The 19,696-nt window shown below is 33.4% G+C and overlaps 1 protein-coding gene across 16 annotated transcripts in view; it reads left to right on the forward strand.

The window, feature by feature from the left end:
• The window catches only part of CD55 (CD55 molecule (Cromer blood group)), a 32,762-nt gene extending 18,379 nt beyond the window's left edge, over positions 1 to 14,383 (forward strand). For 2 of the 16 annotated variants that reach the window (XM_022593536.2, XM_022593535.2), the window contains exons 9-10: positions 3,949 to 4,021; positions 6,706 to 14,383. In XM_022593536.2, coding sequence (XP_022449244.2) covers positions 3,949 to 4,021; positions 6,706 to 6,781 — 149 coding nt within the window. In that variant the 3' untranslated portion in view covers positions 6,782 to 14,383. Of the gene's footprint in view, positions 1 to 627 lie in introns of all 16 variants that reach the window. The other 14 variants (XM_089908968.1, XM_089908955.1, XM_089908996.1 and 11 more) reach the window with 11 other exon arrangements.
• Positions 14,384 to 19,696: the final 5,313 nt, after the last annotated feature.

Here is a 19,696-nt window from a genome sequence, read left to right on the forward strand (position 1 = left end):
GTACTTGTTTTATTATTTTCATTGTAATTTATTATAGTTTTTATATTTTAAATGAACCTCTTTTAAGCTAAAAGATTTATGTTGAAAGATTACAACAGTTAGAATTCACTTTGCTCATTCTATATTTTAAATAAAAATAAATGTATTCTAATTGAAAATCTCATGATTTAATGATTTGATGACATTTTTAATAGATGAGCTTAAAAATTTAATAGGTGAGCTTTTTCTTACAGCTCAGTGGCATTCAATGAAGGTTTGAGGTGCTTATTATTTTCTCTGAAATTCTTTAAGTGTATACTGTGTGTTTTCCCAGAAACCTTCCCTTAGGGTTAGTTTTAATTCCAACATGTGCTCAAAAATAAAGAGGAACTCCTTCCCTCTTCTATCAGACATATGACAATAGTTTTCTTTAGAATCCTATACTTGTAAAACATAAACCTGAAAATTATTGATATTTTTACTTCTTAAATGTATTCTGTGAATGAGGTCACTTTTCTCATTTTAAAGATAAACTCTATAGCAAGGAAATTGCTTTTATTGATTACACTGCAGTGCACATGAATGATACAAATGATATTAGAACTTTGCAAGTATTTAATATTTTTCCTATTTAATTCTGCTAAGAAGTAGAGACTGACGGCTCTTCCCAGAACTTTCTAATCTGCTATGTAAGTGAAGCCTGCATTTTGATTTTTAAAGCTATTCTCTGCTGGCTCTGTATCAGTGTTTTTCAAAAAATTTTTTTTTCATTATTACCCTCTCCCCCTCAAGGAGCTTTTAAGGCATTTTTTCTTAATCATCCCTATGAAATAGTAATACTACAGATGTAATATAAATCTATTTATGTACTGTATGCACATTTGTACTTTATACATAAAAAAGTGAGATTTTTTTTTTCCCCTCTAGGGATGATACCAACCCCATTGAGAATACATGCTCTATGTATTTGTGGGGTTTTTGTTTTTGTTTTTGTCAACAGTGTCATATAGAAGGAAGACTTGTGCTTTGGAGTCAGTCAGACCTTGGTTTCAATCCTCTTTTGGATTTTTTTTTTCCATTTAGTAATAATTCAACCCAAGTGATTTACTTAATCTCTCTGACTCCCAATTTTCTCATTTATGAGATGGTGATAATGATTCCTATTTAAAGTCTTGGAAGCTTAATGAGATAACGGATGTGAAAACTACTAGCATAGTGCTAAAAATTGAATAAATCCTAGCTTTAAGAATTCATTTTTATTTTATCACTATTTTCCTAAGATGGATTTCTGATAATTTTATCATTCTCTCTGGCCACAGCAAAGAATAAGAACAGTCCTTTATTAGAGCAATATTTGTGTGTTTGGTGTGTGACGAGGACTGTACTGAAATATGCCTATGTATTATTTCATTTACTTCTCACGACAATCCTATAATGTAGCTATGTTCCACTTTTTAGCCGAGAGAACTGTGGCTTTGCAAGATTCTTAACTTGCTCAAGGTCACACAGCTATTAGGCTCTTAAATAGACGCAGATGACTAGCTTCTTCAGCACTAATACTTGAAAGGATAGAAAAATTCTTCTCCTAGAGCTGCAGAACTCAAATTTGACAATTAAGATAGTCCTGATTCTTTACAAGTATTGCTTTTTTTCCCTCCATTGCTGAAATTCTATATTGTGGCATTCATAAATCCCTTGTGGGAATTAATAGGTCAATTGGAGGAATATTAAAGAAAAAATTAGAGAATGCTCAGTGAAATATCTAAAATACTTTTTCTTTTAAATATCACATGCTTATTGACTTATATCTTTATGTTAAATAGGATTATAAGGAAGAACAAAACCTATTCATAGCTTTCTTAGTTTTTCATAGTATATAGACTGCATTTCCACTTTATGAGATGTATAAGTGAGACCTTTCGAAATGACTGGATGAATCCACATTTCTTCAGAAAAGGAGACAAGCCTCATTTGATAATTCCAGATCTTGTAGTTAGGTTCTGACTTGGGTTGTTTGGGAATGGAGATGATACTCTATATATTAATGTAATACCCATCTAATACAAATTTTGTTTGAGTAATCTCAGGTATTTTTATTGAGAATATTGTGAACAGTTAAAATCATGCCCTGAACCAGGGGTTAGAAATAGGTTTTCTCTGGTGATAAACTGTTTGTCTTATTCATTTTCAGTCTCAGTGTTCTCATCTGTGAAAAGAATATCATGCAATGCAATTTAATAAATATTTACTGAGCACTCTTTACTATTTACAAGTACCATGCCAATTATTGGAGATAATAGGTGACAAATTGCCTTGCAGTGTTTTAAGTACTAGGTAAATATAATTCTACATAATGGGGAACATTACTAAACTACTCCTTTTACATTTTCTAAAATTATGTAGTTTTCCTACCTATGATCTCTTCAATGAATAATTAAGAACATTGGAATCGTAATCATAGTTTCATTTATAATTTTATAGTTTCATGTAGCTCAAGCTGTGTCAATCTTAAATTAACACTGATTCCCCTTTGGGTGAATATTAAGATCATTGCCTTTATACTTTAAAGTTTCCTTTGTTTCTAATTTGCAAAATAATACTCTCATTAATTATTAATTATTGAGGAATCATTTATTTAGAATTATATTTCTCAATTTCTGTAGTTTGCACTGGTTTTCTGTTAAAGCATCAACCTCCACACACTTTCTTCCTGAATCACTTATATGTGCTGATCAGTGTTCTAAGAATATTCCTAAGTTATGTCATCCAGACATTCTGGATTGCTTTAAAATTTTCTATTTTCATTTATCATTCAAACTGAAAATGAGATCTTTCTGCATCATTTGAAAATGGTAGGATTAATGGGAAGTGGTGAAAGGAAAAGAAACCCCAAATTTTTGAGGAGCCATGATTTATTTTATGAGTACAGTCTTTTCAAACTAATGCTATGGTGCTAAGGGATCAATTAAAGAAATTGATTGGGTAAAATAGTATAAAACCTGTGGTGGAAACAGCTATTTTTAAAATTATGTATCGACATGGCCGTTCAGTTATGCGACATCTGTAGTATTTTGCTGATTTGGAACCAGATACACTTGTTAGTCATATTACCTTCAGTTGCTTTTCTAGTGTCATCTATAATTTTCTTTGTAGTACAGATCAAAAGAGTAGAGTTCAAGGATTTGGAGGGTGGAGTGGGGAGGTAAAGGGAGACCCAAGGTGGTGAGAGGAAAGGGCAATAGGTGGTTTTAAGAAGAAAGTTTATGTGTAAAAGTCAAGGTATAAAAGTTTTTTGCTGTTATTCAACTTATTTAACCAATTATTTTCTGTTGCTCAACTCAAAATAGTGCATTGAATCTTGAAAGTAAATATTAGTTTTCCTAAAAGAAATTTTATCTGCAACAGACTAAACACTGAAAAGCGTTTCTATAGGCAAAGTATGTTTTACTCTCGGTGCTGAGATGATGATACCTTTCCTATGATGGGAAAATACCTACATCTCTGTTACCTTTATGAACTAAGTAAATGGCCTTCCCATTAACCACATATGGACGCGTCACCTTTCTGAGACTCAATTTAATTATCTACAAAATGAGCGTGAACTCTAAGATGCCTTCTAGTGCTGAAATTATATAATACAGTCATCATATTTAAATCAGTGATCAAATCATTTAAAATTAAGCATGGTGGGGTTGAAACACTTTAGAATCCTCTCAAACCTGTCAAATTTTATTTAAGCATTGTGATAATTCATTCTAAATATTTCATCTTTCCTTGAAAGAAAACAGGATAAATAACATGCAGTATTTACTGTCAGAGTTGTGACATAAGCAAGCAAGCAAAATATAATTCATGTCTCCTATGTTTTAACTTGCCTCATAATTAATACGTTTGTCACTGTGAACTACTGTATATATCATTGTTCATGTTTCTATATTAACTGTCTTATCAAATTCTTTCCCCCTCAAGGATGTGTTGCTGGTACTCTAATAATTGGTACCATAATTCTAGTCAAAATTTTCTGGGGCAGTGGAAAATCAGGGTGAGCAGAAATTCTGATGATTTGTAAAAATTTTTCTTAGCTTCTTTCCAGTAAAACTTGACACTATGCCAGTAGATAACTTTCTTAGCTTAATTGCGTTTTTTGATATGCTGTCTCTTTATTCCTTTTGTCTATGATTACTATCCTGGATGAACAGACTCTGTGTCTTAAAACATTTTTAGATTTCTCAGTATATACGAGGACATTGAGTGATTTGAAAGCCGAAGTCTCATTGCAATCTATTAATCAACTCACCTTTTTCTCTACTCAGTACAATTTATGAGAGTATCTGTGCGTGTACAGAAGCAAAAAAATTTAGAAAGAGAAACTCTAACGTATTGTTAAATTGCCTGTGACTAGGCCTATTAATAGATTGCATTTATTAACAGATGCCAGTCTAGCCAAAATCAGCCCAGTGGTTAAGAGGGCAGGCTCTGGAACCTGACTGCTTGGTTCCAATTCCAGGTCTACTATTTAAATGCCATGTGGCTGTGAGCAGCTTAACCTCTCTATGCCTCAATTTTCTCGTTTGCAAAAATGGGGGAAATATAGTACCTACTTCAGGGGATTGTAGTATCTATTTCATGGGATCAAATGAATTGCCATCTGTAAAGAGGTTAGAACCTTACTTGTCACATGGTAAGCACTCAGGTGATAAAACAACAACACACAGAAAAAAAGATCAGTATTTGAAACATCTGACCTGCATTGAATTTACATGTGTTAAGTATAAAGTCATGGTTGGCTCTGATGTATCCTGTAGACAGAGTATTATTTAAATTGACTGTCTTCTGTTTTGTAGATTTTGTTGTTCAGAAAACTAATTGTGGAGTTCATATAAACTTGAATTCTTTCTGAAGTGCCCAAATACCTATTTTTTCATTACTTAATTAAGAACAACTATATTTTAATGCTGTTACTGAATTGCCTATTTCAATTCTTTGGATGGTGTGAGGTATTAAGTTGGTACAGAAGTCTCAGCAAAACTGCTCTGGAAGAAAGAATAAACCACCAATCTTCTCTACTTCCTTACATTTGGTCCAGTTCTCCTTTTGAATTGGAGCATTATTAATTTACTTCTAAAACCATTGCTCTGGGGCTTGGTAGATGAGAAGGGTGGAATGTGATGAGTTGTCTCCCTCTTGGCTGTCTCTTGGCTATCATTACTTTTTTAGATACTTTGGTAAAATAATAGACCATCATATTTTTAATAGAATGAAAAGTGCTGAAATGTAGAAGGAAGGAATATTTGTTTTATATTTTATTGGGATTTTGCAGTAAACCTAATTCTTCTATTTCTGAATCAGAGGAAATTCATGCAAACCTCTAAGAAAGAATTTGCCTTTTTTAATGTGCACTTAAAAACACTCCACTTGCCTTATTTTGGAAGTATAAGATGTTGAGGGTAAGAGCTAACTTTATACATTCCTGGTTATTCTCTCAATTTCATACTGATTTAATTAAAATTTGATCTTAATGAGACAGGAGAAAGAGTTAATGCATGTGATGGTGTAATGTACCTTCACCTGGTGATCCTTTGTGTTTGCCTATCAAAGGATTTACTTACATCTTTTAGAAGTGTTGGATATATATGATAAATTTTAGTTTATGAAAAGGATGTGATTGTAAGCAAATGCTGATACTACTTTTTGAGTGAACTTAAACTTTTATAGTTCAATCAGTATTTTCCTTCTCTACTATTCAGCTCTTACTACACACATGAGAACAGCAAAGCACTTAATGTTGTTTCATAATTTGTGACTGGTGATGCTACGAAAGTAAGACCTTCTATTAATTTACAACAGGTATATGGTTCAATAAAATCAACTTCTGTATCTTGGAAAATGTCCATTAACACAATTAACTTGATATCTATCTGTGACTATTAAAGGACAATAGAGGTTTAAACCTCTGTTATTGACAGAATTGTTTTTCTTTGTTGAACGAGTGACTAACACATTAAATCTTTCATTAATATGACGTGTCTTCAGTCTTCCACTCTTCAGCAGTATACTCATTATCTCATTCTGTGCTTTATACTCAGTTTATTGAAGTGACTAGATGCTCACAATGCTACAAATATCTGGAAAAAACAAAAGGTTGATACATTAGGGCTTACAAATAGGAATGCCTTCATTGTGACTACTTGCATCATGAGATGATTGGCCCATGTTGTATTTGCTCCTCCGTCTTGCTTGGTGACTTTTAAAGTTTCCAGTGTTTAAGAAATATTAAATCTATTTTAACGTGTCTTTTCTAAGTCAAGTTTACAGATCTTATCTATTTTATGTTGTTAGGCAAAATTATCACGCAAAACTAACTTAATGTGTATGTACCTGTGAAATCTTCTAGGTGTCTTCTTTTGATTAAACTTTCTTCTGTTCCAGGGAGTTTTCACTGACTTTTAATCTGAAAGAATCTTAGTTGAATCCAGCTTGGCCACTTAATCTCAAGAAACTAAAAACTCAAGTGTCATGTTTTAGTTGGTATTGCTATAGCTACCGAACTCTAAACTATGCTGGCTGAGGCTGTCCATACTATAACTTACGAATTTTGCATTTGTTTTGCACCCCAAATTAACCAACTAATTCTTTTTCATGGTTTATCACATAGTAACTAAAAAAATAATGTTTATCACCAGTAAATAAAATTATTTTGATTTAAACTTTTTTTTTAACTTTCAGGACATATATGTATGACATTGACAGTTTTGCTTATGATGCTAGTAACTACTGGCTAACTGAGCCAAAGAAGAGTTGAGAAGAAAGTGCACATGAGTACACAGAATATTTCTAATTTTGTAGAACTTTCTGGTGGAGTGAACACAGTATATGTGGTAGTGTCCTTCGTTTTGCCTGTTATCTTGTCTTTAAGATGCATAAGAATGTCCACGAAGCAAGGAAAAACGAATCTGTCCTGGAATCACATTCTCAGCACTCTTAAGACTCTTGAAAATAGAAGAACTCACAAGATTGAGAGTGATGACTTTCATAAAAGTGTGGGAAAGTGGAGAGATGTGTTGATACTTAGAATGTGAACAGGAAGAAAAGGAAAAAAAGTGAAATTTTTTTCAACAAATATGTAATGTTATTTTTACTTACAAAGGACACAACAAATTAAAAACATTAATTGGATATTGAAACCAAATAAACCACTCTCTTCTAAGAAAAATTGCCAAAGACTGATGAAACATTGTAAAATAATCCTTCCTGACTAAAAGGCATTTTCATCTTTTCTTATTCCATTAAAATGAGTATGAATCAGTTGGCAAAATTTTTTAAAGGAAAAACATGCCAATGACCCAAGAGTGTTGAGTTTCTTGGGTTATTTGGTGACAAAGGAGGAATACAGAATGAAGGAATAATTCTTCCTTTGTCATACAAGTACAGATAGTGAATTAGCTCCTTATTTGTCAGATAGATCAGCTATAATTTTGTTCTTAAGATAATGTAAAAAAAAAAAAAAACCAGCCCTGGGTAAGGGTGCAAGGTGTCTTTATTGACGTAATGCCTTTAAAGGTCTCCAGAGATATTATAATATTAATATAAGAAAAGATTCTGTATTTCTAAAGTGAGATGTTCGTATTCAAATTGTAAATCTTATTCTTTTGTAATATTAAGCTTAATTTATATTTATTTATATTTTACATGTATACCAAAAAAGTTCAAGAAGATACGTAAAGAAAAATTTGTTTTCCCTAAATAGAAATAATTGATCACACTTTTGTCTCAGGTGGTATTTGACATTTATTTTCTTAAATGTAAATAATTTAGTTATAAATAAGAGAGTCCCTTCCTGCCTTTCATAAGTAGTTTAGAATGCCGCTCTTTGGTTATCCTAGGGTGAATCATTTTCAGTTACTTTTATGTATCACTTGTTATTGATTTACCTAACTGGCAATCACATCAATTTCCAGATTCTTAATATGTTCTTGTCATCTTGTCAATTACATGTTAAGTGTTGGAATAGACTAGAATATATACATAACTAAATTTAACAATATTTATTTTGTCATATTGCTTCATCTTCTTTGTTGTTAAAGTATTTTAAAATAAATTCCATTAGCATCATGGCATTTCACTATAAATACTTAAATATGCATTTCTAACAATAAAGACTTTTTTTTCCTACCTAACCACTATCATCACAACTAACAAGATTAATGGTAATTTCCTAATGGTTTCTAATTTTAGGAAAGTCTTTTAACTTCCTTAAGAGTTCTGCAAATAGGCTCACATCCATCTATTAATTCATTTGTTTGTTAAATAGGAGGACCTACTCTGCTTACTCTGTGACAATCTGCTGCTTCCTGGGGTAGTAGCAAGGATAACACTGATTCAATTACTCATAAAAATACATGATGGGCTTCCCTGGTGGCGCAGTGGTTGAGAGTCCGCCTGCCGATGCAGGGGACACGGGTTTGTGCCCCGGTCCCGCAAGATCCCACATGCCACGGAGCGGCTGGGCCCGTGAGCCATGGCCGCTGAGCCTGTGCGTCCGGAGCCTGTGCTCCACAACGTGAGAGGCCACAACAGTGAGAGGCCCGCGTACCGCAAAAAAAAACACATGAGAGCCCACTATGTGCAGGTTATAGTGCTAGGTGGTGAAGCTACCAAATGACTACCACACAGTATCTACCCACACGTTGCTTATAAGACTAAAACGATAACACTTATTGAGAGAAAGAATGTAGAGTTATAAGTGTTACACTTGTACAGAATATGCGGAGTGCCTAAGTTGTCTTTGCTAAGTGGATGAGTGGTGGGCTGAGAGCCATTCAGGACAGGATGAAAATTGAGAAAGGACAAGTAGATGAGATTCACATGGCAGGATTGGGGACTGAAAATAGTGCAGCAAGCTCAAAGTAGGAAAGGCTTGGAGAGAGGACTATGGTATGTCATGTGTTTAGTATAAAAGTAAAATTATAAATTCCAAATAGTTTATTCTGCTGTGATTACATTAAAAGTTGGAATCAATGGCCACAAGTTTATGGTAGCAAGAATTTTAGACATTGGAAAACATTGAACTTTGACAATAAAATACATTGAGTTAGCCTTGTATCTTATTACTTAGATAAGGGTAAAAGCTGAAAAAATATCTAACAACCAGTTACCTTGAAGAAAATAATAATAGGAACAGGTATGTTAGGGGTAGTGGGATTTTCTTGTAGGACTTATTATTTGTATCCTGTTATCATGAAGTTGAATAGTTTTATATTTTCCCAAGGTAAGCTCTCCTATAATATTATACTTTATTTTAAAAAATATATTTATTTGGCTGTTCTGGGTCTTAGTTGTAGCACGCGGGATCTTCATTGCCGTGTGTGGGATCTTTAGTTGTGGCATGCAGGGTCTTAGTTGCAGCATTTGGGATCTGGTTCCCTGACCAGGGATTGAACCTAGGCCCCCCGCACTGGGAGCGTGGAGTCTTAATCACCAGGGAAGTCCCCTAAATATTATACTTTAATTGCCAAGATTGTATTGCCTTTACTCTCGAGACTGATAATTATTTGTTGTAAGAAATTATACTTGCTCACCACAGAAATTTGCATTTTATAATAGTTAACACACAATTACTATCAAATTTCTTGGAACACTTGAACATTAGTAGTTTTTGTCTTATCACACCCTGAGACTGTTTTTTGGTTAATGCCCAAAGTGGAAATGCCTCATTTTCCACTCGCCCACCTTGAGTGTTCCCTCCACCCCCTTGCCTAAATTAAAAACAGCATCTTCCCTAAAGTTGGTTCTTCCTTTGCAACCCATTCCAGTGGTGGCTGGTTCATTTTCAGGCTTCAGATGCTTCAGTGTTGAGAGGTGGTGGTGGTGTTTTCCTTGCTTCCCCTTGTCACTACTTCCATCTCAAGTCTCCTATACATTCTTTAAAAAGAGTAATTGTTCTTTTACTCTGGTAGGGTAATTAATTTACTAAAATGTTAAAATTTTTTCCCTGTAGTTTTTCCTCTCCCAATTCCAAGCAGCTAGCCAAATTTTGGTCTTCCTTGCCATGGGAACCTCATGACAAAATGGAAGCAGAAAACTTAAAGAAGCTTAAAGACAGCTCTCTTCCTTGTTTTTTGTTTTCTCTCTGAAATCCTAGCTTTCATCATAGACTAATCTGTGGGGAGGGAGGTAGAAGCAGAACCAGGAAGAGAGAAGATTTCAGCAAACAACAAAGAAGACAGATGTTGCTCACAATCTCAAAGTCTCCAAGCCAAGCATCCTGAGGGTTTCTGGGGTGGAGAGGTAAGGACCCAGAGATGAGTGACGGGAATGCATCTTTTGAAGTTGCATATTTTGAAGTTAAGTTTAGCAGGATTTGCTAAAGCATTAGGTGTGCAGTTAAAAAGAAAGGAGTCAAGGATGACACCAAGATTTTTAGCCTGAGCAACAAGAAGGAAGAGGTTGCCACATACAGAGCAGGGGAAGACTTTGTAAACAAAAGATCAGGAGTTTGTTTTTTGTTTTTAGACATGGTAAGTTTGAGATACCTTTCAGACATCAAAGTGGACATGTTGTACAAATAGTCAAAAATACAAATCTGGAGCTCAGAGAAGGTGTCCAGGCTTGATATACTTGGGAGTCATCAATAGGAGAACATGTGTCAGGGAACCCAAGAAAGAAAGATGAAGATGAATATTCAACTTTCAGGTTTATAATATGGACGCTATTGGTGGCCTTGTCCAAAATTCTTTCAGTACAGTGGTTGTGGGTAAATGCCTAGATTGAACCTTACTGACACTACATTAATCAACTGATCAAAAGTAACATTACCAATAATGGGACAAATAACATGAAGTTGATCCTGATAGAACACCTTGAGAAGAGCTCAGCGTCATTTGGGTGTGGTATTCCTGCTAAAAATATATACTCTAGATCAAGTTATAAGGAAGCATCAGAAAAAAACAGTTTGAGGGACATTCTACAAAATAGCTAGCCTGTATACTTCCAAAGTGTTAAGGTCATGAAAATCAAGTCCAAAAAAAAAGGAGATGATAAATATAAGTGCAAAAATCTTTGAGATAGAAAGCAGAAAAATAATAGGAAAAAAACAATGAAATCAAAAGTTAGGTCTTTAAAAAAATCAATATAACTGATAAAATTCCATTTTGACTGATAAAGAGTAAAAGGAGACAAAAATTACCAGTATCATAATGTAATAGAATACATCACTCACTACAGAGCCTGGTCATTAAAAGAAAAATAATACCAATAAATTCAACTTTATACCAATAAATTCAACAAGAAATTGGATGAAATGTACAAATTAGTTGAAAGATGCAAATTATAAAGTCTGACCCAATAAGAATACAAAACTTGAATAGCCCTATATTAATTCAGGAAACTGGGTTTTCATTTAAAATCTTTCCAAAAAGAAAATCTTATGCCCAGATGGCTTCACTGGTAAATTCTAACATTTAAGGAAGAAATTATACCAATTCTACACAAATTCCATCAGAAAATAGAGGAAAAGAGAACACTCCCAAACTCATTTTATGAGGCCAAAGACATCAGAAAAGAGAACTATGCACCAATATCCCTCATGAAAATAGACACAAATATCCTTAACAAAATTTTAGCAAAACAAACCCAACAATATATAAAAGAATATGGTGCATTATGATCAAATCGAGTTTATCCCAGGAGTAAGAGGTTGATTTAGCATCCAAAAATCAACCAGTGTAATTCACCATATTAATAAAATAAAGAAAAAAACATATGATCATTTCAATAGATGCAGAAGAGAGGTTTGATAAAGTGCAACACCAATTCATGATAAAATCTCTCAGCAAGCTAAGAAGAAAAGGGAAATTTCTTAATCTAATTAAGGGCATCTTTAACAAACTTACAACTTTCATTGTACTAAACAGTGAAAGACTCAATGCTTCCTACCTAAGAAAAGGAACAAAAAGTGGATATCTATGCTACTACTTCTATTCAGTATTTTACTGGAGGTTTTAACCAGTGCCATAAGGCAAGAAAAAGAAATGAAAGTCAATGAATTGGAAAGGTAGAAGTAAAGTTGTCTTTATTGGCAAATGACATGATTATGTATATAGAAAATACTAGAAGTAATAAATGAATTTAGTAAGGTCACAGGATACAATGTTAATATACAAACAATTATAATTTTATGTACAAGTAATGAACAATTAGAAAAAGAAAATTTAAAAATAACCCATTTCCATTAACATCCAAAACATGAAATATTTAGAAATACATTTTAAAAAACATATAAAAGAACTCTACAGAGAACACTATAACACTTTGCTGAGAGAAATTATAGGTCTGAACAAATGATATATCATTTTCATGAATTGGAAGACACAATTATAAGATGTCAATTTTTCACACATCAATCTATAATTCCAGCAGGGATTTTAAGAAACCGATCCTAAATCTATATTAGAAACATACATTTCCTCTCTTAACCCTCTTTCAAAGTGTTATTTTTAAAAACAGGTCAGAAAACTAAGAACTGTATTTCTCAGATTCCACTGAAGCTGGGAGTCTGGAGGCAAATGACGTCTACCATGTAAAAGCAGTATTTGGAGGTCAGAATGAAGGCATAGGCCAAATTCCTGCTGCTTCTACTTCTAGAAAGCTAAGAGCGGACAGAGGTAAATGTTTGTGGTGGCCATTTTCCACTTTCCTTTGTCTAGTCACAAACTTCATGGGAATAAAAATCTGTTGTGAAAGATAGTGGTATAGCAGTAGCTTCCTGAGCTCCAGCTCATGACTTCAGTGATGTGGCTTTGAAGTCAATAGTCCAAAAATGGTTCTCTGACTTCTAGCCTTCCCAGCTTTCTTTTTTTTTTTAAAGAAACAAGGGAATTTCTGTTTTCTGCACTGAAATGTGGCTAATCCAATGTTCCACAAGTCTTAACTATTTTATATTAATCTGTTTCTTCTTCTTTGCTATGAAGTATGGTCTTCCAACCCACTGATTCTCTCTTAAACTGTGTCAACTATAGAGGTAATACAATTAATTGAGATTGCAATTTGAAATGATTCCATTATTCATTTCCAAGTGTTCTAGTTGTTTTATATCTAACAGTCTGTGCTTCATACCTGCCCTATTTTAGTTTAGTTATTAATGCATGTTTATACTTCATTAATTTCCCAAAATACTTATTTTGGTGTTTTTATCATAGTTTTTTATTTTAAAAAATTTCACCCATAGTGAATTCCTGTCTAAATGTTGACTTCCATTGGCTGTTTCCTATAACATTACATTTTTTAGTATATGTTACACTTGTGATCTGAAATTTTTTAAAAAAGATAGCCTCCCTTGACCTAACAGCAAGAAGGAGTTTCTCTCTCTAAATTTCTGAACACTCTTTTTATGGAAAGTTAAAATGCATTTACTTTTACTATTTTTTTACTTTTTAGTTGAAGTTCACAGCATGTATAACACCTTAAAATACAATTTATAAAAGTTGTTAGATAAACTGAAACAATAACAAATTCTGCATACTACATTACAGCATACCCAATGTCCTTTTAGATAAATACTAAATTTGATATGTTACTCTATTTTTTTTAATTAAAGTTTTTATTTTGAGATCATTGTAGATTGACAAGTTTTTTGAAGAAATAACCCAGAGAGATCCCCTGTTCCCTTTACCCATTTTCCTCCAATGGTCACATATTGCAGAACTGTTGTACAATATCACAACCAGGATATTAACATAAAATCTAATACATCTTATTCAGATTCTTCAGTTTTACTTGTACTCATTTGTTTGCATATTTATTTAGTTCTGTGCAACTTTATCATATGTGTAGGTTCACATCTTTAACACCGCCGTCTAGATACAGTACAAGTTTCATCACTACAATGATCCCTCCTGTTGCCCTTTTACAACGACACCCATCTCCCTCCTGCTACCCCTCCCTGCCCCCTCATCCCTGACCCATGACAACCACTAATTTACTTTCCATTCTACAACTTTCTCATTTCAAGAATGTTATATAATGGAGTCACACAGCATGTAACGTTTTGAGATTGGCTTTTTAATCTGAGTACTTTCTAGAACTGCAGTCTATGTTTGAAGACTGCTTCTAGTACTTTGTCAAGTTACTTAAACATTCCATGCCTGAGTTTTCTCACCTGTACAATGGGCACAACAATTTCTACCTCATAAAGTTGTCTGTAGCATGGAGTATTATCTGTCCCAAGGCAAGTTGGTCCCACCATTGTTGTTGTTCACTTGACTCATTTGCTACGTTGGATTGTGGGCATTACATTTGCTTGTAATTCTAGATTTTTCCTGGTGGGCAAGAACCTGATTTCCTGTGGCCATGATAGTTTATTGATTCCAGGTGTTCTGTATTGTGAATAAAAGAGTCAATGCTTTGATGTCATTTCTCTAATTTCATTTTTTGTTTTCAAGATCCACATATCTCATGAGAGGGAAAAAAGGGATATAAGAATTTATTTTTGCAAGTTAACACTCCTTTTAATAAAATATTAATTTCAGTATACAATTTTATTTTAGTTTTTTAATTTCAATTGTATGATCCAAATCCTTATTCATAATGGAGGCATGTGTCTCTCTGAGCTCATTATGTACAAGATGCCCTTTGTTCATTCCTTCATTCAATAAACCTATCATTGATTAGTTACTATGTAACCAAATACTGTGAAGAATAGAAAGAGACAGGGTGGGAGAGACATAAAACCAGGATGATAGAAGAAAGACTTCAGCTTTTGTATCATAGAATGCAACTAGTAGTTTTAATGGTAGTGCAATTTGTTCATGCTAAACACTTTTATAGCTAAGAATAAAATTTTATTACAATCTCAGTATTAGTTCAGCTGCATGTAACATAGAACAAAAATAACAAGGGCTTAAGTGTGGTGAAAATTCATGTATTTCTTAGATAAACTGACTTCCAGCAAACTGACTTCCAGGTTGAACTCAAACCTGGTACCAAAATCATTAGAGACCCCAGTTTATTTCGTCTTGTTTCTCTGTCATTCTCAAACATAATTTCCACTTATGATCCAAGATGGCTGGTGAAAATCCAAAGATTATGTCTGCATTGCAAAGACAAGAAATTGAGAAAGGACAGAAAAGATACACATCTCTTCCTTTTAAGGTCACGTTCTGGAATTAACACATACTAGTTCTCCTTATATGCAATTGACTTCTACTTAGTCACAAGTTTGGTAGATACATTGTCTATTGCAGGTGGCTCTGTACTGATGCAAAAATAGAGAATTCTACTCAAAAGAAAGAAGAGGTAAATGGTTATCGCATCCGTCCTGTATCCAGTTGCTTTCACGAGTGTTTTGAACTTTAGAGTCACATATTTTCTTGAAAGCTCTATTAGTGTTATGCTATTATTTTGCTGTGTTTAGAGTTGCAAAGGTGTAATTTGTTTTGAAATTTGATTATTGGAGGATAACCCAATTAATTTGCCTGGATGTTTATAGCATCTTTTTTTTATTCTGCAAATTTGAAAATAATGTCACCGTATGTGGTTTATCTTCATTAAGCTTTCCTAAAACACAATGTCCATTACTAATTTTCAAAATAAGGAAGTGGAATTAGATATAAAGTTCACAGTGGTAATAAATTTGTCACAGAATGTGGAGGAATAATCTCTGTGTCATGGAGCTCTTTACTGTGTTTGGGTGAATATTTCCAAGATCTTTGATTTTCTTCTAATCTTGGCCAGGCAGATCGTCTTCCTTTTCTATACACTGTTCTTCTCCAAAGAGCATAAAATTAGTTGATTCTGTTTCCATTCCAAAAATTATATTTAAGTTCAAGATTTGTGAGATCACAAATGTACACCTATGTGACATAGATAAGAGTTTTGTGGATTGCAAAATACTTTAATGATACATTGACAGACATTTTAAAGATTTATACCCATCCATTATGTATGGGTATATTTCTACCTTAAATCTGAGTCAAGCTTTATTTTCTCATTTTGAAGGGGGAGTCATCATATACTTGCCATTATGTATGACAATCTATAGCTATGCTTCATTCTCACCCATCTGATAATACAGAATTTTTAGGGTCTTGTCCTTTTTTTTTTTTCATTGTTTTAATGGGGATTTGGTAGAGGATTGTGAGGCTTCTGAAGTCTTGATACCACTTTACCTGGTGATCAAATAATTTTTTCTCTTTTAAATAAATTTAAATTTTATTAATAAACTTAACAGGTACATATGGTTGTAAAAAGTAATGTTTTTTAATTAATTTTTATTTATTAATTTATTTGGTTGCACCGGATCTTAGTTGCAGCCCACTGGCTCCCTTAGTTGCAGCATGTGGGCTCCTTAATTGCAGCAGGCGGGCTCCTTAGTTGTGGCATGTGAACTCTTAGTTGTGGCATGCATGTGGGATCTAGTTCCCTGAGCAGGGATTGAACACTGGCCCCTTGCACTGGGAGTGTAGAAGTCCCAAAAGTAGTGTTAATACTTGAAATTATTTATTATTTAGGAGATAATGCATCATCGACATATGCATTCCTCAGATCCTTGTAATAATGTCACCACTGTGACCCTTTCACTGGCGTCTACTGCTTATAGATTAAGAACATAAACCAATCATCAAGGTTTATAAAAATTAATAATTTACTAAAGATACATTATCCTTTCCTGTTATCCAAGTGTAAGTTTGTAAAAATGTAATATTTTACCTTGTGTAACACAATTAGAGAAAACTTGATATTTGTCATTAATGAAACTATACAATGTATTTTACATAATTAAACATTTGTGGAAAGAACCGTCATATAACTGTATGTGATGGAAAAAATATCACCCTTGCACAATCACACAATGGCATGATTGCTTTCTTCTGCCCCAGACTCACTAAAATAAAAGCTTTATGGGAGCATTGCACTGTTTTTCATTATATGTCCATTGCATAGATGGAGCCTGACACGTATTATCACTCAACACACATCAGCTTAAAAAACGAACTCTTTGGAAATGCAAATTTGAAATTTTAGGAAACCATTTCAGTAAAGCATAAATGACTAAAATTGACCCCAAAGGACAGAATGCCTCAAAAATGACAAAAAAAATTAATCAGAAATATTGTTAAAGATCTGTAATTTCAAATGGCCCCAGTTTCAAGACTGGATCGTTTTTTAAGTGAGTTTTTATAAGATATTCATTCTATTATTCAAAATATTTCAAATCATATAAATTTGGAAAGCTTATCATTTTATTTTATAGAGTTAACAAAAGATAACCAACACATCATTAAGATTGCATGAAAAAAATCCCTGCAATTGTACTTTTACTTATGAATAAAAATGCAAAACATTATTAAAATAGAATAAACATTATTAATATAAGTACAAAATGGTATAAATACAGATGAAATTATTATTTAAGTACAAAATATTATTATTAATATAAGTACAAAATGGTATAAATACAGATGAAATTAGCATATTTAATTCTACACTGTATTAAAAGAAAGATCAATCATGATCAAACACGGATTATTCTGGGGCATCAAGGATGGTTCCATAATATGAAGTCTCTCAAAACAAACCACTGTAAAATCTGGGGATTTGGAGACCTTCACTGGGCTTTCTCCTTCTTCCTTCCCAACTCCAACCTAGTTGCCTCATCTGAGCCAATGGCTACTGTAAGCTCCAAACAGTTAATTGTTATCTGAACTTGTGATTGCTTGAGGTTCTCGCTAGATATATTATAAACCTTTATTCCCTGTCTTGAGCAAGGTATTGAAGAAGATATTTGGTGTCTTGAGACAAAGGAACAAAAGCCATAAAACCCAAGGAAAAGTGTGATGTTCAGTGATCTAATGCAGGGGTCCCCAACCCCTGGGCCACTGACCATTACGGGTCCACACAGCAGGAGGTCAGCGGCGGATGGGCTAGTGAAGCTTCATCTGTATTTACAACCGCTCCCCACTGCTCACATTACTGCCCGAGCTCTGCCTCCTGTCAGCATTATGGTGAGTTGTATAGTTATTTCATTATATATTACAGTGTAATAGTAACAGAAATAAAGTGCACAATAAATATAATGTGCTTAAATCATCCTGAAACCATCCCCCCTCCATCTGTGGAAAAATTGTCTTCCACGAAAGCAGTCCCTGGTGCCAAAAAGGTTGGGGACTGCTGATCTAATGAACTTGCTTAGGAAGACTGATATTTGCTCCATGTGATTTTTCTAGACTCTTTAGATCCCCCAAAGGTCAAGAAGGCACTAAGGAGGTAGGCTGAATCTTCCCTGACTCTCAATAAATATAGACCGTTTTGGAATGTAAGTTTTAAATAATGACTTTGTGAGACTTTAAGGATTGAGGAAATCTGCAAAAGAACAAAGTAACATTATTCCCGAAAGCCTTATCAGTAGAGAAGGACAGAGAATAAAGGAAGGAAGAAGAAAGAAAAAAAAATGTTCCAGAGATCTCATCTAGTTTATGTAAGAAGAAATTTGGGCTAATGCAGCTGTATGGAGAAAGATACACATTCATATATTTCTGATCTTGAGAGCATAATGTGAGCAATGAAAGGGATGAAAACACACAACTAATCTTTGAAAGAACAAGTGAGATGAATTTATACAAAAAAAAAGAAAGAAAAGAAAAGAAAAAGTTAAAAGAGGAAATAATGAAATAAAATAAGTAACAACAAAAATAAGTTACAGGCATTATATAAAATGTGAATGGACTATCTTATCCTTCCATTAAAGCACAAAGACTGATGCTCTAGGCTAGAAAACAAAACTTGTCTATAGGGACATGATTAAATCAGTAAAGAAAGGTAGAATATAAAAAGATGGGCAAATATAAAATATTGATATAATAGGAAAATTTTACAAAAAAACACTCATAAATATGTAGATATCAAACTACATAGCAGCTATCTAAATATATAAACAAAATTATTAGTAATTCACTAAATTTGATAAAATACAATTATAATGAGATTTCAATATACCTCTGCCAGAATCAGATATAGTAGACAGAAAGAGATGAAGGGCATAGAAAAAGAACCTTATATCACTCAAGGAGAGAATGTGATGGTTTTCCTTTACTCTAAGACACTTTGATGCTGGTGTTTTCTTGACTTCTTGATCTTAGCAGAATGTGTGAACTGAACGTTTTACACAATTGCATCACTATTTCTATGGGTTGACAGCCATAATTGCACCTCAATTCCAGAGAGGTAAAAATATGGGAGAAAATGTGTTTCAGAATAAAAAATATTTTTTATTTTTCATATGTCCATAAAACTTTTGTGCATGGACATCATATAGTTGGTCACAAAGTGTGTTAACTTTTAAAAAAGGCTACAATAGTAAATATGAAATGATAAGAAGAAAGAAGGTGATCAGCAAAATCTTTTCTTGGAAATTAAGAAACACACTCTTGGATCACCCTTATATTAAAGATAAAATTGAAAAATGAACAATTTAAAAAACAGTGAAAAGAAGAACAATTTTCACCAAACCATGTGGAACACAGAGAAAACTGTTTTTGCAGGCCTTTGTTATTAAGAAAAAGGATAGATTAAAACTAAAGTTGGTGAACGTTTGGTAATGTGGGGAGAGTGGCACACCTGGAGAGGGCATGGAAGCTCCTTACCCTTTCACCATCCCTTGTCCCATGCTTCTCTCCCATTGAGCTGTTCCTGAGTTATATCCTCTTATAATAAACCAGTAATC

Source organism: Delphinapterus leucas, chromosome 1 (genome assembly GCF_059928025.1).
Source record: "Delphinapterus leucas isolate spDelLeu-1000000601 "Yukka" chromosome 1, BTC_Dleu_Yukka2, whole genome shotgun sequence".
In the NCBI taxonomy this organism is placed as follows: Eukaryota; Metazoa; Chordata; class Mammalia; order Artiodactyla; family Monodontidae; genus Delphinapterus; species Delphinapterus leucas.